This window comes from Suricata suricatta, chromosome 9 (genome assembly GCF_006229205.1).
Source record: "Suricata suricatta isolate VVHF042 chromosome 9, meerkat_22Aug2017_6uvM2_HiC, whole genome shotgun sequence".
NCBI lineage: Eukaryota > Metazoa > Chordata > Mammalia > Carnivora > Herpestidae > Suricata > Suricata suricatta.
The window spans coordinates 103690561-103712767 of record NC_043708.1 but is presented as its reverse complement, the minus strand read 5'-3'; the positions used below and the strand labels follow the sequence as shown (position 1 = coordinate 103712767).

Here is a 22207-nt window from a genome sequence, read left to right as displayed (position 1 = left end):
GGAATACTGTTAAGAAAGAATTTAACAGTATTTTTTTTCTCTCTCTCTTTACATACTCATATCACCTCTCCTTTTCTTTTTCTTCCTAAAAGTTGAATCAGTCAAACCCACACAGGGTTGCCGTAGGCTGCAGTTGACTATACAGACATCTGTCAAGACTTTAATGGCTCTTGCCAAAGATATGGCAAGGGAGGCTGTAAGGGTTAACAGGAAATGAATTCACTCGGTGAGTTTAACAGAGAATTGGTCACCTTTACTCAATTTAAACTCAACATATAGACTCTCCTCTGGCTATAAAACAGAATCAAAGGGTGGGCATGGAGCGGGGCAGAAAACAAGAGCCCTGCACTAAAGAAAAGTCGGGGGTCCTGGATCTCAATGCAGGCTGTCACTCACCAGCCATAAGCCACCCGGCTTCCCTGGACCTCAATCCCTTCATCATACATCCAGGAGGTTGAACTATAAAGTTCTTTTCCATCTCTAACGTTTAAGGACAAATAGCTATCCTCAGGGGACAAAGAATGAAAGGTGTTGGGGGTGAAAAGGACGATTAATAAAATGTAATGCTATCCCAGGTCCAGAAATAGCCTGGCTTACTGCTGCATTCACCTTATCAGCCTCGATTTATTAGGGGTGGGGTGGGTGGGAGGGCCTGGTGGGCTGGAATCACAGCCACCTACAGTGAAATTAAACTGTTTCCAAATGAGTTCTGCTGAAGTGTGATTTATCCAGAGAGTGTTAAACAACTCACCGGCAGTATGAAACTGTGTTACTGAAATTGTGTTGCTGCACAAACTTAACTTTTCCCCAAATGTGATTTGCAGAGAGGATGCAGAGCTGAGAATCCTGTGTCTATGACCATCTGTCCTATCTCAATCCCTGGAGAGGCGTGGGGGGAGTGTGTGAAAAGCCACAGGTGCCATGTATATTCAGCCACCAATGTCACATATCCATTAAGGAGCCCAACATTTGCTGGGGATAAGTGTTCAGCTCACATGCAAGGAAGGCTCACTGATCCATCCAGTCCCAAACATTCCCTGAGTCTTTCTCTAGGCCAGGCATGGGGTTGAAGAAACATCACAGAACAGGGAAGACGTTGGGGCGCCTGGGTGGCTCAGCCGCTTAAGCCTCCGACTTGATTTCGGCTCAGGTCATCATCTCAGTTTGAGTTTGAGTCCCGCCATTAGGCTGTGTGCTGACAGTGTGGAGCCTGCTTGGGACTCTCTGTCTCCCTCCCTATCTCAAAAATAAATAAACATTAAAAAAAGGGTGGGGGGGCGATGCCTGGGTGGCTCCATCGGTTGAGTGTCCAAATTCAGCTCAGGTTATGATCTTGTTCATGAGTTCAAACCCTGCATCAGGCTCTGTGCTGACAGCCTGCCTCTGATTCTGTATCTCCTTCTCTCTCTGCCCCTCCCCCCAATCGCGATCTGTTTGTGTGTCTCTCTCAAAAATAAACATTAAAAAAAAATAATAAAAAATTTTTTTAAATAATAGGAAAAATGTCACCACCAGCATATGTTTCCCAAATGTTTCCCCACGGGCAAGAAAGGTGACATGGGCCAAAAAGGCAGTACAGAGGACTACAAGCACTCTTAGGTGCTGGTATGACACAGACCAGATCCTTAACCAGGATCAGTATCCTATCTTTTGAGTAAAGATAACACACATCCCACAGGCTAATGTGGTTGAATGTGGAACAGATGTAAAAACAATGAGGAGTAGGGGCACCTGGCTGACTCGGTTGGTAGAGCATGCGATTCTTGATCCTGGGGTCATGAGTTAAGCCCCACACTGGACACAGAGATTACTTAAAAAACAAAACAAAAACAGAAAACAATGAAGAGTATACAAAGACTCACAGAACAAATGCTATGATTAAATGACCCTCTTGTGCCAAAATATTAAACTGAAAATAATCAAAATAAGTCAAAGTCAGACTTTGCAGGGATTAGCAGAGCCTTGACCTTCAGAGGTGTGTCTTCTGCCCTCTGCCTTTACTGCCATGTCAGGGCTTAGTCATTCAGCAAAATGTCACCCAACCAGATGCTAGGGAATATGCCATGCACTGGAAATAAAGATGAAAAGATCCAGTCCCAGGTTTCCCCAATTTCAGTCCAACTGGATAGTCATTACAAAAACAACCAAAGCATGATAAAATAGGCAGAGAGCACCCTAGAAGGTGGGGGGAAAAAAACGACCACTGCCTGGAGGAAAGGTGGAGGCCAGGCCTGTGACAGATTTACACAAAAGGTGACCTACAAGTTGAGCTTTGACACAGACTGGAATTCAACATGGATTGAGCAATAGAGAAGGGAATCCCCAGAAGACAGTCTGAGCAGAGGCCAGAACCCACTGGGGAAGACGTCTGGATGAGCCATGAAATAGTGCAACTCAGACCAGAAACCCCTGCCCAACATCTGGCTTGAAGAACAAAGTGTTACCTTCCCTTTATGTCAGGGCCTACCCCTCCCTATTCCTACACACACACACACACACACACACACACACACACAGCCCAAGTAATCCTCTTTAATTTTTTTCTTTTTAATATTTATTTACTTTTGAAAGAAAGAGAGACAGAGGCGTGAGCTGGGATGGGGCAGTGATATGGAGACACAGAATCCGAAGCAGGCTCCAGGCTCTGAGCTGTCAGCAGAGCCTGACACAAGGGCTCAAACTCTGACCGTGAGATGATGACCTGAGCTGAAATCCCACGCTCAACGGACTGAGCCACCCAGGCGCCCCCCAGGAAATCCTCTTTAGCTCTTGGGAGAAGAAAGCCGACCTCCTGGGGGGTACCTGTCGGACAGATGGTGGTCCTTAGAGAAGCTGGGAGGAGTCTGTACTGGGATGTACTGGATGGCAGTGGTTTCCTAGGCGCCTTGTGCAGCTTCCAGTTGCACTGAAAATACTTCCTTTGCTTCCTGTACATCCCCCCAAACTGCAAGTATGCCAACATTGTTTCTATTCTGTCTAGATAAGGAACAGCTGAAGAGTCCCATCATGGGGAGTGTTTTGGGAGGTGAGAACTTTCTCACCTGATAGAGAATAAGGCACTCTGACAGGGAATCTAGCCCTGGCCCTTATCTTGAGTTTTGTTTATCATAAAAAGCAGTTTACACACAGAGTATCTATGAATCCTTTTTGTTGGGTAAGTGTTAGTATGCCTGTTTTACAGATGTGCAAACAGACTCAAGGATGTGAAACAATTTGCACAAGATCACTCAAGGGAGTAAGAAGCCGGGTCAGGATTCTAATCCACATCTGCTTGAAAACCTTTCCCCTGTATCACATGGTCTCCAGGCCATGCTTATTCAAAAGTAACATTCGGGGCACGTGGGTGGCTCAGTCCGTTAAGCATCTGACTTTGGCCCAGGTCATGAACTCGAGGTTAGTGGGTTCAAGCCTCACATCGGGCTCTGTGCTGACAGCTCGGAGCATGAAGCCTACTTCAGATTCTGTGTCTCCCTTTGTCTCTGCTCCTACCCCACTCACACACTCTCTCTCTGAAAAATAAACATTAAAAAAAATTTTTTAAGTCACATTCACAGCAGAACCTCCTGTGTGACAACCCTTTCACCCTTCTTTGCAGTCCTGGATTCTTTATCTGCCAAAAGGGAGGACTGCAAGATTCTTTTCAAAAATAAAATGTAATCTACAATACCTACTATGAGTTTGCAAGTGTGCTCAGTGGTAACCTATACAATTATGTGGAACTCATTATATAAACCCTGAAAGGCAGGAAGGCAATACCATGACCCCACTGTGCCGGGAAGCAAGCACAGGGTGGCCACGTGGGGAGTTAACAGCTGTACTGGGGAAGGAGCTGAGATCTCACACTTTCCCTCTACCCAAGGCAGTTATTCAAAACCACTGCAGCCTGAGGATTCTGAAGCCTGCAGACTTTCAGACCCCTCTGGAAAAAGGGTTAAGTTCAGGATTCAAATGAAACACTTGTAGAGGTAGAAACAGTTATTTAAAACCTGACTGAGAAGCCGGGCTCTTGGCGGTACTGTTAGCATCCAAAACTCCCAGAGGAGAACAGAATGTCCTCCTCAGACCACCCTGCACTGGGCCTGTTGACTCCAAAACCCTCATATAAATCCATTCCCAACCTTTTGGAATTTAGACTCTACCCTGTAAAACAATACAAGGAGTTGCCTGGGTGCCCTGCCCACACCCTCTCCCCACCACCACCACCACCACAGGACCTCAGGCAGTTAGAGAAAGACCAGAGGTCAAGGCTCCCTGGGACCCATTCCAGCTGTCTCCACCATCTCCACTTCTGCCTTTGCACTCTCAAAAAGACAGGCACTCGGGGCGCCTGGGTGGCTCAGTCGGTAAAGCATCTGACTTTGGCTCAGGTCATGATCTCACAGTTCATGGGTTTGAGCCCCGTGTCAGGCTCTGTACTGACAGCTCAGAGCCTGGAGCCTGCTTCTGATTCTGTGTCTCCCTCTCCCTTTGCCCCTCCCCTGCTCACACTGTCTCTCTCTGTCTCTCAAAAATAAAATAAATGTTGAGAGAGAAAAAAAAGAGCATGCCTTAAAAAAAAAAAAAAAGACAAGCACTTTTTTGGGTACCTTGCCATCATTTCAACTTCTGTTTTTAATCTCTGACCATACTCATGCATGTGACTTTACCATTTCTTTAAGGAAAAAAACCCAAACTTTGTTTCTAAAAGATAACTTTCTAAACCAGTGACTATGTCATACTGAAATCAAATATTGCATTAAGGCTTCCTAAAAATATTACTCCAGTACAATGCCTCCTTTTTGCTCCCACATACACCCCCCCCCCAACACACACACACATACCCTTTAGACTGTCATTTAGACACTGGAGTGCATAATTAAAATGTCTTTAATAGCATCTACTAAAAGGACATTTGCGCATGATTCTTCACTTTACTTCAAAGCAATGATCCAAAGTGGAGCTTTTACTGAATTGCAGCACTAAATAGGTAAATATATGATGGCAAATGCCAATAATAAAATCCAGACAAGAATTTAAAATTTATTAGACTCGCCCATAATGTTGGCATCTTTGTCAATTTTTAGAAGTCCATTTCATCCATTCCTTAGCTCAGTGTCTGCTATATATTAGGTATGTAATATATATCAGTTAAATGAACATTAATACATCTGAATCTTAACACACAAGTTCGAAACCTATTGTAATTTTAGTCATAATCTAAACTATCTGACCCTAACACAAAAGCCATTCAAATCAACAGCAGATAACAAACAGCTGCTTCTATTCAAAGTATACATACCTCTGTCATTTGAACTGTTTTGAAGTTGGCCTTGATAGGAAGACAAATGGCTAACAGCTGCAAGTTCAATTACAAAGCGGTAGGAAGGCAGAGAACCAACCAGGGGGACTCAAAGTGCTGTTTCATACATCAAGCATGAAATTCCAGCAAAGGTCTCTCATTTTCCTAGGAGCAACCAATCCCAGCATGCCCTTTGAACTTAGAAAAACACAGGGCTGCACTCTGGGACAAAGAACCTACTTTGAAGGCCAGGCAAGGCTGGGAGAGTAGGGCAGGCACTCTTCTTGCACATCTCCAGTCTGTCAACTGTGTGTTTGGTTTTTTTTAAATGCTTATTTATTTTTGAGAAAGACAGAGAACGTGAGCAGGAGAAGGGAAGGAAAAGGGACGGAGGATTCGAAGCCAGCTCACGCTGACAGCAGCAGGCCAGATGCAGGGCTTGAACTCATGAACCCAGAGCATGACCTGAGCAGAAGTCGGACACTCAACCCACTGAACCACCCAGATGCCCCTGTTAATTGTTTTTAGAGGAGACTGTGGGCCAGAGGAAGGTCACCAGGCAACCAGTCCAAAGGAATGGATTAACCAGACGTAGGGCACTGAACAGGTTACTTCCTTCCTTTGTCCTTCATTTTCTCCTTCACAAAATAAGGGGCAAAAATAAATTATTAAAAGGGTAAAACTGGATGACCTCTAGGCACTAAGAGGATTTTCTGCAATGATGGAAATGTTTTAATCTGTGCTCTCAGATACAGCAGCCACTAGTTACATGCGGCTTCACGCACTTGAAGTGTGGCTTGTGCAGCTTAGGAACAGATTTTTTTTTTCAGATTTTTATTTTTAAACTTTATTGAAATTTAGTAAATTGAAATTGAAATAGCTTTATGTGGCTAGTGGCTACAGCTCTGGAGAGTGAAACTCTAAAACGGCCTCTAGTTGGGCGCCCGGCGGGCTCAGTCGGTAGAGAATGCAACTCGATCTCAGAGTTTCGAGTTCAAGGCCCCTATTGGGCATAAGCTTACTTTTAAAAAATTTGGTTTCAGAGACCTCTAGCATTTTGTATAATCTTTGGACACCTGTGTGGAAAAAACATAGATGTCAGCAGGCCAGACCGGGGTTCTAAACTTAGTCCCACCACTTTCTAGCTGTGCAACCTTCTGCAAATTAATTTCCCTGAACTTCATTCTCATTTGTACAATATTAGGACCTTTCCTGAAGAATTTTAGTGCAAATTCAAGATAATGCATGTAAATAGAACAGACAGGCTCTCAATAAATGGTAGTTACTTTTCCAGTTATCGTGTCCTTCAGGGATACAATTTCAGGCCTTCTGACTTCATCTGACTGTCCCGTCCTGATCAAGGGTCAGTGCTTAATTATTACCCCACCTATTAACAGCTGTGCTCCTACAGATGCAGCCCCTGGTTTCAAGAATGCAACTGGCTCCGGAATTGATTCGGGTCCTCAGCTGTGGGCGAGCCAGGAAGCCAAGTCCTCTGCGCCTCCGGAACTGCTGACTTCCTCTTACCCTGTGTCCCCTCCACCTCACACCGGCATTCAGGAATTCACAAAACTCTTCCCCATGATTGCATACCAAGCTGACACTCTGTTCAGTGCAACCAGAACACCTGTTGGTGGTTTCTGGTACTTCCCTCCTGAACTCTCCCCTTGACTTCCCCTACTATTTTATGGCTTCTTTATTTGGAAATGCTTGAGGATAACCTTTCATTTTGTAATTGCTCAGTGTTTCAGAATACGCAGAAATAGAAATGCCACAAGCTACACTTATGGCTAACCCAGCATTAGTTTAGTTACCAAAATAAAACAACGCAAAAGAGACTATGTTTTAGAGGGAGTGTTCCAATAAAATAACAAAAATTGTTGCAGTCCAATCTAAATTTTAAGATTTTATTTTTAAGTAATCTCTACACCCTAGAGATTACTTAAACATGGGACATGGGACTCAAGCCTACAACCTGGAGATCAAGAGTCACGTGTTCTACCAACTGAGCCAGCCAGCACCCCAGTCTCTACCTAAATTAATACACTGTGTTAAAAGCCTGGTCCAAGTGTTCACTGGTCCATCCTCTGATAAACGGAATCTTTCCACAGCTCCAATGACCAAGTTTTACAGTGGTCACAAATGAATGGCTAAGAGAAGTAGGATAACTTTTCTTTTTCTTTTTTTTTTTTTTTAATTTATTTTGAGAGAGCGAGCGAGCACAAGCGGGAGACTGGGAAGAGGGAGACAGGAAGAAGGAGAGGAGAGAATCCCAAGCAGGCTCCAAGCTCAGCCCAGGCCCGACACAGGGTTCGAACTCTCAAATTGCAGGATCATGACCTGAGCCAAAATCAAGAATGAGATGCTTAAGCCATGGCCTGAGCCACCCAGGCGCCCCTAAATTTTCTATTAACAATAATTATTGGATTGTTAAACTGCTGTCTTCTGCCTGTTGGGGGCTGTGAGGAAGAAACTGAAATACAGGCTGACATTCCACTAGGATTTCAATCTAGATTTGAGTAAGCCGTTAGACAAAAGGTTTACAGTTAGCTTGGAATTCTTGCTAACTTCTGAGAAGGCCTCCCCAGACAGGCCATTCTTGAAGGACTGTTTACTGAAGGATGGTCTGAAATCAAATTGGGCAAATAACTTTGGACTCTCAAATGTGGTGAGGGTCTAGTTTTTTAAAACTAACCTTGAAATGTAAATAAAACTCAATAGAGGAAAACAATTAACCTGGATCCAGACAAATCAATAAGTACAATATGATCAGCGAGTCTAGTCTTCTTACAATTTCCCATACTTTTACGCTTAACCTGAATCTGGAACCCATGGAGATCATTCACTCAACTTACTGTTCAACTTTCTCTGAAAAGTAAATACACTTATGAGCATTCGAGACTCTAAACCTTTCGTGGTAATAGTTAAACTCAAAATAGGTCAATTCCAGAAAGGCATCCATTTCAAGGGGACTTTTGTCTGTGGTTATTTTGAAAACCACTGCTTTTAAAACTGACATTATGAAGCTTAAAAATAGGCCCTCCTACTAAGGATCCTGGACTAAAATACCCTTTCCTCCCCTCATTTCCTTATTCCCTTTTCTCTCAAACACCTAAGAAAATGGTGATAGAGAGGGGTGCCTGTTCAAGAACTTCAGATTATTACTTGAAAAAAATTCAGATCATTCATTTTAAAAAAAAAATTTAGGATACTGGATAAAGTTACCAAAATGTGGTATTGGATAAACCTAGAAAATTTTCCAACCAAGTATCCCAAGTGAACACATGTAATATATACACCATAAGAAAATCTAAGTCTGAAAACCACCTCCTCCACTCCAGCTGTGTGAATTCCCAGCAAGTTCCTTCTCCTCTCTGGGTCTGGTTTCATCTCACAAACGCAGGGAGGAGGCTAGAGGATCTGGAAGGTCCCATCTACACTGAACAGGCTCAGCGTCTATAAAACTAAGCAGCTGCTTCCTATTTTCATAGCTGCTTCCTATTTTCATGGCTCCTTGGAAAAAGCAGGAATGTTCCTTGCCCAGAAGGTCCTTGGGTCGTTATACTTAATAGTATTCCCCTGGGAAACAAGAACTGACTGCTTTTGAGAGTGATGAAAGATAGATATAAAATACGGAGGTGTCCAGAGGAAAAAATGTTATGTTTTGAAGATGAAACTAGTAAACCTAGAAATGCATTTATATTCAATCAAAAAGTTACTAGATCTATGGGGCACCCGGGTTAAGCAGCCAACTTCAGCTCAGGTGATGATCTTGGAGTTCGTGACTTTGAGCCCCGCTTCAGGCTCTGTGCTGACAGCTCAGAGCCTGGAGTCTGCCTCAGATTCTGTGTCTCCCTCTCCCTCTGCCCCTCCTCTGCTCGCTCGCTCTCAAAAAATGAAGAAGCATAAAAATTTTTTTTAAGTTATTAGATATAGTAAGTGAATTTAACAAAGCTGCAGGATATAAACAATTTATACAAATCAAACCAAGGTGAAGATGGCAAGTATAAATTTAAAAATGTTCAATCACAATGGCAACAAAATGTTAAGTATTTGAAATATTAACTCAGGACACAACAGGACTATTCAGAAGAAACTATACCACCACAATAGGAGAAAGAGGAGACATTAATCAATGGAGAGGTATACTATGAAAGTTCTTAAAGTTTTCATTAGGAGCACCTGGCTAGCTCAGTCAGTAGATCATGTAACTGTTGATCTCAAGGTTGTGAGTTCCAGCCACACACTGGGCATTAAAAAAAAAAAATTTAAATAAAGTTTCCATTAATCCTACCAAATTAGAAAAAAAAAGACTATCTAAACTAGAGTTACAAGGAAATTTTAGATATACATCAAAATACCATAAAGACCCAATAAAAGTAAATCGGAAACTACAACAGATAGGTAGATAAATTTAATAAACTCTACTAAGATACTGGAACTCACTCCGGAGAACAAATAGGCCCATTCCTCACACCAAACACATTAATAAATCCCAGATGGGACAGAATTAACCATGTAAAAGCGAAAAGTCTATTAAGAAAAAGAAGTCACATACTCCTGCTGAGTTGTGACGAGACAGGTCTAAATACAAAAGAAAGTAGGCTATCCCATACAAAAAGACAATGTTTTTAAAGACAAAAAGAATAAATTTTTTTTCTCAACTTAAAAAGAAAACATTGCAGTGGGACAATTGTGATAGCCACATAACTGGTAAGACTTTAAAATACAAAGCACGCTGACCTCGACAAACACAAGTAACTGTGTGTAGAACAATGAAAGACATGAATGAACAAACAAAATACAAAGCAACATAAATACTATGTAGATGTATATTTCAAAAAAAAATCATCAGAGAAGAAAAGTTTGCATGTAACCTTTTAAAAGGTCAGCCAGCACCACAAAAGCAGCCCACCTACCTCTCCAGCTTCATCGCTAATGAGCAGCGCCTATGCGCCAGCACACTCAACTCCTTGCCTGCGCCTCCAGGCATCCCAGGCTTTCCCACTTATGTGGAGTGGCTCTTCCTGCCCTGCCCTGCCCCCCCACCATTCCCATGGAAATCCTAGCCATCCTTCAAGACCCAGCTCAAATGTCATCTCTTCCGTGAAGGCTCTCCTAATCTCCCCAACTGGATGTGCCATCTTCCTCTTCTCAGGGAGCTCGGACAGTACTTTCTTTGTACATCAGGGCACTTTTCTTAGTCTGCAGCCGTTTGTTTCCTTCCTGTCGTGCCCCTGCAACCTCTCCCTCTCTTCCTAGGAGACTTTCAAATCCCTGAAGGCAAAAGCAATCTTACTCAACTACCTTCAGCTTCTAGCATAGAGTTATATTAAGCATTCAATAAATATCAGCTTAAATGGAATTGATGAAATACAGAAAATAATCCCATTTCAAAAATACAGCCTGGCTAGCATCTACAATAAAGCAGATTGACCTTCAAAGGAGCCCTTTACCGCCTATTAAACTATCAAAAGTCACTAAATTTAACAACAACTACCAAAAAAAAAAAATCTTCCTGAGGTTTGAGGAGACAGTTGAAATATAATTGGGGCCATCTTTTTTTGGAACCTGTTCTCTAAATACGTAACAGCGGTAACATGGTTCATTACCTCTGATTTGGTGTGAATTAATCTAAAAGAACAAACTGGTTCAGAACACAAGACTATCAGTACATAATAAAAATCTGGAAGCCACCTAAATAATCGACAAAGTATCATCTGTAATGCCAGCCCCTATCAAATTCTACTCTTCGGCCAAAAGTAAATGACAAGCAAAAGGATTCTGTCCACATGTAAAACTGAGGGGTGTGGGGAGGACGTATCCACTGACCACAGCCATGTAAATAATCAAGTAACCCAAAGAGTTACACTGGAAAATTTAATGTCTGTAGTTTCCTTCTTTAAAGGGTGTTGTTATATTCAAATGTTTAAAAAAGTCCAGCTTAAGCCTGCAAATATTCAAAGCAGGAGGGTGGGGGGAAAGAGGTCTCTCTACCCTTGTTCACTTTATTTTTTTTAATACTTTTTAAAAATTAAAAAAAAAATTTTTTATTTAGTTTTGAGAGACAGTGTGAGCAGGGGAGGGTCAGAGAGAGAGGGAGACACAGAATCCGAAGACAGGCTCCAGGCTCTGAGCTAGCGGTCAGCACAGAGCCCGACGTGGGGCTCGAACCCACGAACCATGAGATCCTGACCTGAGCCGAAGCCGGACGCTCAACCGACTGAGCCACCCAAGCGCCCCTTGTCCACTTTTTCTTAACGCCTGCGTAACCTCTTCTTAACCTGACTCCTGTGCTGACATCAATGCAGGACGCCCCTGGGAACTGCACTGAAAGATCCGAGACAGGATCAACTTTTCCAGTCTGCCCTGCAGCGGGATCCAGAGAACACATCTATTTTAAAACAAAACACCATTCATCCTGGGAGAAGTTAACTTAGAAGCAGGTACAGAAGCCTCTGAAAGGCTCTCATGGGATTTCAGGCAACAGAACCAGGACACGGGACATGAAGTAAAAACACAAGAGGCAGTAAGACAGTAACATAATTCTTCAAAATTGGCAGCTTCTGGAAGAAAACAACAGAGACAAAATGGGGACCTTAAGCTTTCTTCTCAGGCTCATCCTTACTTTCTTGGAAGCCTGTGGGATCTCTGGGTTTGTTTTCTCAACAGGTCAGAAACACTGCTTGACCTGTGCTTCCTGGGTAGGCGGTGGGATTACTACCAATTCATACATACAAAGGAAAGCTAGCAAGAAGGTTTTGTTGTTGTTGTTGGTTTCTTTGTTTAAACATTATTCTGGGTTTGCCCAATCTACCAATAATGATTTACTCTATCAACAGTGTTATAGACCCACAAGCCCAAAAAGGTATGATCCCTAATCAATTTGAGGGAAAAAGGTCATAGAAGGAACACTTAGTGAATAAAAAAACATTGTGATTTAAAAATGATACTACATTTAATGCAATGTTTTTTACACAATATAGACCAGAAGTACTAAAGGGGAAAGAAAAAATGTGAGTTACCGTTAAAAAGGGCATTAAGACTCAGGATGAATTTTGTTCTTTGGGTACTTTTAAATTATTATGAATTTTTCCAAACACAGAAAAATGGAAACAATACAACAGTGAAACTCATAAACTAACCAACTAAACAACTGTGAACATTTTGCCTGATTTGTTTCATCCACCATGTGTGTATGTGTATTTTTTCCTGAACCATTTCTTTTTTTTTTTAATGTTTATTTATTTTTGAGAGAGAGTGAGGGAGGGGCCGGCAGTGAGAGTGTGAGTGAGTGAAAGAGAGAGAGAGACATACAGAATCTGAAGCAGGCTCCAGGCTCTGAGCTGTCAAACCTAGGAATCATGAGATCACGACCTGAGCTAAAGTCGGACATTCAATGGACTGATCCACTCAGCTGTCCCTTTCCTGAATCATTTCAAGTAAGTTTCATGCATCAACTATGAATAGCAACTTTCTCCTAAATAATCATAGTACATTACATCTAAAAAATTAATAAATCTCTATAGAAATTTCCCAGATTGTCCCAAGAATGCCTCTTACAGCTATTTCATATTTGAATCAGTATCCACCCAAGGTTCATGTATTACATTTCGTTGGCATGTCTCCTTAGTCCATCATTCTAGAACCACACCACTCCCCTCCTCCCTGACTTTTGCCTATGACACTGACTTTCTAAAGAAACTGGGTCAGTTGTCACGGAGAATGTTCCACATCCTGGATTTGTCTGATTATTTCCTCCTGGTGTCATTTGACTTGTTCCTCTGTCCCTGCATTTGTTGTAAACAGGAAGTTGGGTCTCAAGGCTTGATTAGATACAGGTTTGGCTCAGATTTAAAAATACTTTTTAGTGTTTATCAATTTTTGAGAGAGAGAGAGAGAGAGAGAGAGAGAGAGAGCGCGCGCGCGCGCAAATGGGGAAGGGCAGCAAGAGAGGGAGACACAGAATCCAAAGCAGACTCTAGGCTCTGAGCTGTCAGCACAGGACCCGTCACAGGACTCGAACCCACGAACTGCGAGATCATGACCTGAGCCAAAGTCAGACCCTCAACTGACTGAGCCACCCAGGTGCCCCATGGTTTGGCTTAGATTTTAAGGCAGGCAGCATACTAAATGCCCAAATCAACATGATTTATCAACATTTGTAATCTGGTATTAAGAGCAAAAGAGAACAGCTTTCTGAGGAGGAAGAAATCAAAGTGGCATCATTAACAACACTTCCCCTTTGAACAGCATTCCAGTGATCACAAAGTGCTTTCAAATACATTATTTCAGATGATCCTCACCTGCCTTCCCTCACAGATGTGTTACATTATCATGCTCACTTAATTAATAAGGAAAATGGAGGCTCAGAGAGGTTAAATGACATGGCCAAGATCAACAATTAAGAAGTGGTATAAGTAAGTCTCGAAGCCAAGTCCTAAAATAGCATGGAGTTACTCAGAAAAGACTACACTGGAGATAAGAGTTATGCTAGGTCTTCAAAGATAGGCAGCATTCATTCATTCCCGACAGCCTGCTACATGCCAGGGAAAGAGCGGTATACAAGAAAGTCAGGGTCCGTGTCCTCACAGAAACTAAAGCGTGGGGACACATACAAAAACAAAAATAGGGGCTCCTGGGTAGCTCAGTTGGTTAAGTCTCTGACTTCGGCTCAGGTCATGATCTCACATTCGTGGGTTTGAGCCCCGTGTCGGGTTCTGTACTGACAGCTCAGAGCCTGGAGCTTGTCTTCGGATTCTGTGTCTCCCTGTCTCTCTGTCCCTCTCCCTCTCATGCTATCTCTCTCTGTCTCAAAAAAAAATTAAAAAAAAAAACAAAAATAAAATCATGTAGGAAACCGGTGGAAGGCATTCCAGACAATGGAACCATGTGAGGAAGACCAGACAGAAGTAGGAAGCAGTCTGCTGGAACAAAGGGAGGCCAGTAAAGGAGTCAGTGAGTGTGGAACACAACAGGTGAACTGGAAAAAGAGAAAAGTCAAGCTAGATGGGGAAGGCAAGGCCAACAGCTAACCTACTGAAGTACCCTCTCCCTTTCTTGCAAAGACGCAGAAGTAAAAGTGGAATACTCTAAATGTTTACGACCAAGCAAGGGCCCCACACATCTCCTGGCCATGGGTGAAGTCATCTTTATCAATCTCTTTGCCCTTTCTGTATCTGCCGCAACAACAGCAGAGGGCGTTCTTCCCAAGAACACGGGCTGCGGGGGCCTCACTAGTCACCTGAAGCTCTTCTCAAATGACAGCACCAGTATTGGTTGTTGCAGCATAAAAGCAGTAGACTCATCCAAGTTCACAACTACAAAATGAGTCCCAGAAAAGGCCATAAGAGACCCCCCCAAAAGCACACCAACCTGTCTTCACCTTTCTGTCCCCATCCTGCAGGGCCTTGGCAATCTCATGGACGTGTCCCCCTTACAAACCTGGCAGAAGGGCGATGCCAGGAGTTATGCTCTGAATGAAATAATTACGTAAGTCTGAGTGTTTTAGGGTTATGGCGAAACAGCTCAAAAGCCAAAATCTGTGGACGCCACCAATGCCAAGCGTTGCAGCCTCCTGTGTATTCAGCACCTCATGGCCTTCAAAGCACTTACATGTGTTCGCTTGTGTAATCTTAAAAACACTCCTTCAAGGTAGGCATGCTTCATGGCATCACCAGGTCGCTACTGAATACCAGACACCATTCTACTCACTGAGCAAGGAACACAGCCAAGCCCTCACCTTCATGAAGCTTACATATTAGCGAGGGGGGGAGCACATAATCGCTAACAAATAGCGCAACAACGTTAGTCATTAGTGCTTTGAAGAAACACTGGGGAAAAATAAAGGGGTAGAGAATGACAGGGAGTGCTGTATTACAGACTAGAAGGAGTGATCAAGGATGACCTCTGTGAAGAGACATTTGTACAGAGATCTGAAGGAAATGAAAAAGCGTCAAATGCGCATTTTTTAGGAGAAGAGCATTCCAGGTGGATAGAATGGCAAATGCAAAAGCTGAGACAGGAATATGCCCAACCTGCTGGGGGACAGCACAGAGAACAGTGGGCTGGAGTAGAGGGGACAGTGGAAGAAAACCAAGCACCTGATAAGGTGGGGCCTTTGAAGGCCTTTAAGGTAAAGATTCTGTAAGCCATTACCCTCTCCACTGAACAGATAAGGAAACTAAAAGTCAGGAAGACAGGGACACCTACCTGGGTGGCTCAGTCAGTTAAGAGTCCATCTCTTGATTTCGGCTCAGGTCATGATCTCATGGTTCGGTTCTTGAGTTTGAGCCCCTCATCTAGCTCTGTGCTAACAGCGATAAGCCTGCTTGGGATTCTCTCCTCTCACTCTCTCTCAAAATAAATAGACTTACAAAAAATAAAAGGAAGTACAAAGGACTTGCCCACAGTCAATGAAAATGTGAGGTTTGGGGGAAATCCCCTGTAATGCGATTTCTTCTCAAGGCTCAAACTTCTCCTCATGGATGAAAAGTGTTCTTTAAGAAGCAAAGAAAGAGATTAAGTATGTGCCTCATCGTGGAAGGAGACCCAGTGTACCCTGAGCAATGCCATTTCTGAGTACATTCCACAGGGAACTCTCACAAGAGTCCAAAAGGAGACGTGCACAAGGATGGTCATGACCACACAGTTCAACGTAGCCAGAGGGTGAAAACAAAGCTGTCTAATTCTAGAGGAATCAACACAGAATGATAAGTAAAATGTGGTACATGCACACGACTGCTCTGCAGCCACGAGAAACAATCAACAGTATCATGTAGCATCAAGAATAGAGGTCAGAAATATGGTATCTGGTTAAAAAAAAAAGTAAAGACAAACCAGAATAAAAGTTGGGGGTGGTCACTGTTTCTGGTCAAATAATCCCGGGTCTCCTCCTTCCAAGAAGCCCCCCTTCCTTTGAAGGCCAGCATACTATGTGATTTGCTTTGGCCAATGAAATGGGAGAAGTGACATGTGTTGCTTCTGGACAAAAACTTTAGGAGACAGAAGATGGTTCACAAGATGCACTTCGCATGGGGCGCCTGGGTGGCTGAGTTGGTTAAGTGACCAACTTCGACTCAGGTCATGATCTCATAGTTCGTGAGTTTGAGCCCCGTGTCGGGCTCAGAGCCTGGAGCCTGTCTTTGGATTCTGTATCCCCCTCTCTCCCTGACCCTCTCCTACTCACGCTGTCTCTGTCTCTAAAAAAAAAAAAAAAAAAACAAACCAGATGCCCTTCTCACGTGAGCCTATTTAGAGATGGCGCCTCCATGAACCTGGATCCCTGATGAAAGCCAGAGAACAGAGACTTCCACTGACCTGCACGTGTGTTAAACTACAAGATTTGTTGGTTGGTTGTTACCTCAGTATAACCTAATCTATCCCAACTGAGGCATATTTACAGCACAATAGCAATTTTTACAAAATCTGAATACATTTAGAGTGTACAACATGACATACATACAGAGAAATTATTACAGTCAAGCTAATTAACAAATATATTCATTTCCTACATGGTTACCATTTTTTATGTATATGAGAGCATCTGAAATCTACTCTCTTACATATGTCCAGTATTCATTACGGTATTATTTTTTTAATGTTTTATTTATTTTTGGTACAGAGAGAGACAGAGCATGAGAGGGAGAGAGATAGAGAGGGAGACACAGAATCGGAAGCAGGCTCCAGACTCTGAGCTGTCAGCACAGAGCCTGACGTGGGGCCTGAACCCACGAATGTGAGATCAAGACCTGAGTTTGAAGTCGGAAGCTTAACCGACTGAGCCACCCAGACGCCCCTCATTATGGTATTATTAACTATGGTCACCATGTTGTACACTACATCTTTAGACTTATTCACACTACATTAACTGCAGCTTTCCTTTTTTTTTTTTTTGAGAGAGAATGCAAGCATGCAAACCAAGGAGAGACAGAGATGATCCCTAATGCAAGCCTCGATCCCCAGACCCCAGACTCACGACCCCAGCCAAAATCAAGAGTCGAGTCAGACACTCAACTGACAGAGTGACCCAAGCGCCCCTTAACTGCAACGTACCCTCTGACCAATGACCCCACCTCTCCACCCCAATCTCCTCTCTGCTTCTATTTTTTCAGATTCCACATGTAAATGAGCTCATGCAGTACTTTTTTTTCTGTGTCTGGCTTATTTGTTTTAGTATATCTTCCAGGTTCATCCATGTTGTCACAAGTGATAGAATCTTCTTTTTTTAAGACCTGAACAACACAGTCGCATTCAGCACTCTATGCACCAAAACATACAAAACAACGACATCTACCTCCCAAAGCTACACATACCCAACAAAGGGTACAACTGTAAGACCATGCATTAAATTTAAATACCGTAGAGTGGGTGAGTGGGTGCCTATGAAAGAAAAGGAAACGGAAAGGGGAAAATGACCACAAAGGGGAAGATAAAAGAAAAAACGGAAAAGTATAAAGAAGATTTGTTAAATACATTGTACAAATATCAGAAATTTAAGGTACCCACTGATTTACTCAAATATTTTTGCACTTCTTATGTGCCAGCTACTGTATTGCACGTACTACTTACAGGGCAATGAATCAGAAAAAGGCTGCCCTAACCTTATAGTTTATGGTGTACAGAAGAGAAAGATCTTTAAAATATCCTAGTAAAAAAATTACAGACAGGGAATGAATGTCATTAAAAAAACAATCAGGTGACGGGCACCTAGCTGGCTGGGACAACGGAGTGTGCAACTCTTATTCTCAGGGTTGGGTGTGAGTTCGGGCCCCACACTGGGCATGGAGCCTACTTTAAAAAAGACAGGCACTCTTTTAAGTGCCCTGTCTAAAAAAAAAAAAAAAAATCTGGTGACATGGGAAAGTGATCTCCTTTATAGATTAGGTAGTCTGGGAACACCTCTGAGGAAATGACAGACATTGAGGCAGAGATGATGATTGCTTCCTTCCTAGCTTAGGAAGAGGAAGGGATGATTCATTCTAGGCAAAAGGAGCAGCGTGTGCAAGGGCCTAGAGGGAATACAGACCATCCCAGGGAGGAAGTGAAAGAGAACTAGCACAGTGGAAGAAAGGAGCGGCAGGAAATGTGGTTAAAGAGATGGGGGGGAGGGGGCCCCAGTAGGCAAATCACTCCAGTTTCACAGCCCAATAGGAGTCTGGATTCCATCCTAACTGCAATGGAACCATGAAAACATTTTAAACGGGAACATGATCTTATTTCCAATTTATTTCATGCTAACACCTAGCCCCCTTGCAATATGCCCAGACATTTTTGCAAAACTTGCAAAAGAGGTATTTTTTAGCTCTTTTTCTTCAAGGACCCCCACAACTTGCATAAGCTTCAGGTCCCATGTAACCCAGCTCTGTCTGAAGTGTTTAAGAGCTATGTGAGAGGTGAATCCCAAAGTGCCAAGGAACCAGAAAGGAGAAGCAATCTTGCCAGCTTAGTACCAAGAGATCCTTAATGTCAGCGGACACGATCACGTTCAGAACCGTGCCCTGGTCTAATTGCAGAATTGAGAACAGCAGCCTTGCTTGAGAAATACTCTCAAAGGTGAAAAATGAAGATGCGTACAGCTTTCCTCCCATTAGTGCCAGGAAGTGTAGGGGAACAGTCCCTGTTTGTCTCAGGCAGCCTACACAAAGATGCCTCCTATTGTAACACAGCAATGAGTCATGGAGGTACATGCAGATGGCACCAAAACCGAAGCGATCACTGGGAGAGTCCTTTATCCAGAAGCCAAGGCACCTTACCGTACATATCCACCGCCACGAATGGAAATTACCGTCTAGTTTCCTAGAGCTTTCTCGACATGCACCCAGTAAGGCCAACACCAGCAGCAGCTAACATTTACGGAAGGTTTACTAGGTATTATTAGCTCCCCGAATCTTCACAAGGACCCTAGGTAGGTTCTATCAATTAGCTCCATCTTCTGCAAAAGAGAGAACTAAAACTAAGCCTTAGGGAGACTGAGAGATGTGTCCCAGGTCACGAAACCACAGAGGAACAGAGCCGAGCCTTCAACCTTAGCCTCGGAGTCCAATCTCTTAACTGCTGCCAAGAATCTCCCAGTCCCACCAAATGTTTCTGCCACCTACTCCAGGGTAGTTTATTCTTTTCCTCCTTGTATTGGCTTTTAATGGGATTCCTCCCCCTGGCAGGAATACAGTTGTGGTGTCACAATTAACAACAGAATGACAACAGGTACTTCCACTCAATACCCATTTCCAAATCAAATAGGAGCAGGCTAGTCAGGCCACAACATTCAACCCGCCACTGTGGTCAAAAAACTTGCCATGCCCTGTGCTGCGGTGCTTTCAGTTTGTTTTCAGGGGATAAAATCCTGTACAGTAAGTCTGAATAAATATCTGCAAAGAATCTGACCTATACAAGTCAATATTATGCAAAACAGACACTAGGGCATTTTTTTTTTTTTTGAGAGAGAGAGCGAGCGAGCGAGCAAGAAAGCGAGCGGGAGCAAGGGTGCATTCAAGCTAGCAAGCAAGCACTAGCGGCGCAAGTGAGCACTAGCGGGGGAGGGGCAGAAGGAGGTGGGGGGAGGGAGAAGAGGGGAGGGAGAAGAGGGGAGGGAGAAGAGGGGAGGGAGAAGGGGAGAGAGAGGGAGAGAGAGGGAGAGAGAGGGAGAGAGAGGGAGAGAGAGGGAGGGAGAGGGAGGGAGAGGGAGGGAGAATATGTGAAGCAGGCTCCAGGCTCAGTGCTGAGCCCAGGGCGTAGCTCCATCCCATGACCCTGGGATCATGACCAGAGCCAAAATCAAGAGTAGGAGGCTTAACGGACTAAGCCACCCAGGCACCCCAACATTACAGTACTGAGGGAGTGTTGTGGGGAGCAGGTCTGAGGAAGCCAGCTGAGTTCACATCACAGGTCCACCACTGGCCTTGTGATCATTAAGGGGATGGACAGAGTCACCAACCCAGCAGGTCCCCAGGTTATTAAAATCTAAAGAGAGAAAGGAAGGTTATAGAAATCACTAAAGGGCAGAAGGTTCAGGCCTTCATCATTTCATCAGCTGGCTTCCATACATCTCCAGCGTGCAGATAAAAGATTAAGCACCCAATATCTTTCAGTTAATTCTCCAGATAGTCGGGGCTCTCTCCCTCAGTCTTGTCCCTCGCTCAGGAGGCAACATGAGTCGTGGGAGTTCAGGAACACCCGATGACACAGCCTCATCATTGTTTAACGAGATAAAGTGCTGGCTTGGGAGCAACACTGGAAGCCGCAGGGAGAGAGCACCTTCTGTGTGGTTTTCCAGGCTTTGGGAGTTCCTGTCTCAGGTCAGGAGTTTAGGGCTTATGGTAAAGTACGAAAGCTAGAAGAGTCACTGGTGAAGAGCGATTTCTGAATGAATGAATGAATGAATGAATGGTCAGATGAAAAGGAAAGTCCGCTACCTTCAAGACGAGATAGTTTCCAAGAAGAAGGCCAAGTACCCGGAGCCCCTGAAGCAGGCAAAGGAAAAGCCACGGGGACATTGGTGTACACACGCCCCCGCTAGCCAGTGAGCAGCCGCAGTGGGGCACTCCAGACCCCACAGGTGTCAAGAACAAAGGTGAGGACACTGCTCACCAGTCCCAACTCCACACTTCATACCCTAAGCCGGCCTCAAAGACGCAGAAGGGATCTTAATTCTTTCCAGGCCATCTGCTCCCTTCTCCCCTCCACAGACCAGAATCTGGGGGAAACAGCTGGGGAGGGGCGGGGGATCAGGCAGTTTTCATCTTGGGGGTGGGGGAGGGGGAGAAAGTGAATGGCCAGGGGCCAAGGATAACTGCAAGGGTCGACAGAGGAGGGAGATCGGGACACTCTGGGTCTGCCGACAGATCTGAGTCAGGAGCACAATCTGTGCTTAGTCACCGATACCTCGGCGGCCAGGAGTTCCTCGCCCCTGCCAGCCCGAGACGTACGTGACGAACCCGAGCTAAGCCCCGCGCGCCGCGCACACCGGACTCGGCTCCTACACCCCAGCAGGGGCCTCCGCAGCCCGGGCCGGCGCTCGCCGCCCACCCCAGACTTACTCCGCCGAGCTGGTCCCGTTAACCGCGGAGCCGTCCGGGGCCGGGTTCAGCTGGATGGGCGTCGGCTTCTTCTTGGGCATTCTGGACCCGAGAAGGCGCTTCTAACTCCGAGGGGAAGGCGGCCCCTCTCTTGCTTCCTCCCTCTGCGCTGCCCCACGCTAGCCGCGCAGGGCCAAGTCGGGGCCACGGACCCGGGGGCAGCTTTCGGGGGGCGCGCCCCGCGTGGTCCCTTCAGCGCCGAGGGGCCGCTTGTGGTCTCGGGGGACCCCCGCCCCACTCGCCCGGGGCTCGGCTTGGCGCGCAAGGAATCGAAGGGCTTCCCCGCCGGCGCAGCTCGGCAGCACGGGATTCGCTCCTTCTTTCCCTCGGTCAGCTGGTCCCTAGGGTTGGATAGACACCGCCACAGCCCAGTTCCAGCTTCAGCTGGGAAAGTACAGCGGCCGCCGGCGCCGCTCTCCCAGTCACTCGGCTCAGCCGTCCCAGGGAGGGAATGGAGGGCGGAGGAGGGGCGGGGAAGGGGGAAGCCTCGCCCCTCCACCGGGCCTGCTGCGTTTCCCACACACCCACTCGGCTCCGCCCCTATTGCCGCTCGGACAGCCAATGGAAGCACGCCTCGGCGGCAGATGACGCGGAAATACGTCACGGGGGCGCGGCGCACTGCCCTGGGGGCGGGGTCCGGCGCTGACTCCACAGCGCCCTCTGCTGCCACGCGGCACTCAGGTGGACCCACTAGGAAAGGAGGTCTTGGGTCCTGGCTCCTGAAGCTTACAGCGAGTGAGGTGGGCTTCACCCCGCCCTGTTCAAAGCGGTCTCCTCGACTGGAGCACCCCCTGGAGCCGGGTCACATTGGAGGAGGTGAAATAAAGTGAATAAGTAAAAAGACCTCTTCTCA

General features: G+C 45.0%; 1 protein-coding gene across 1 annotated transcript in view; it reads right to left on the bottom strand.

Moving 5' to 3' along the window:
• Nucleotides 1–21858, bottom strand: part of MAP2K1 (mitogen-activated protein kinase kinase 1) — a 79614-nt gene extending 57756 nt beyond the window's left edge. The window contains exon 1 of the mRNA XM_029950387.1: nt 21316–21858. Within this exon, the coding sequence (XP_029806247.1) occupies nt 21316–21395 (80 nt within the window). The 5' untranslated portion in view covers nt 21396–21858. The remainder of the gene's footprint in view (nt 1–21315) is intronic.
• Between the last annotated feature and the right edge of the window lie 349 nt (nt 21859–22207).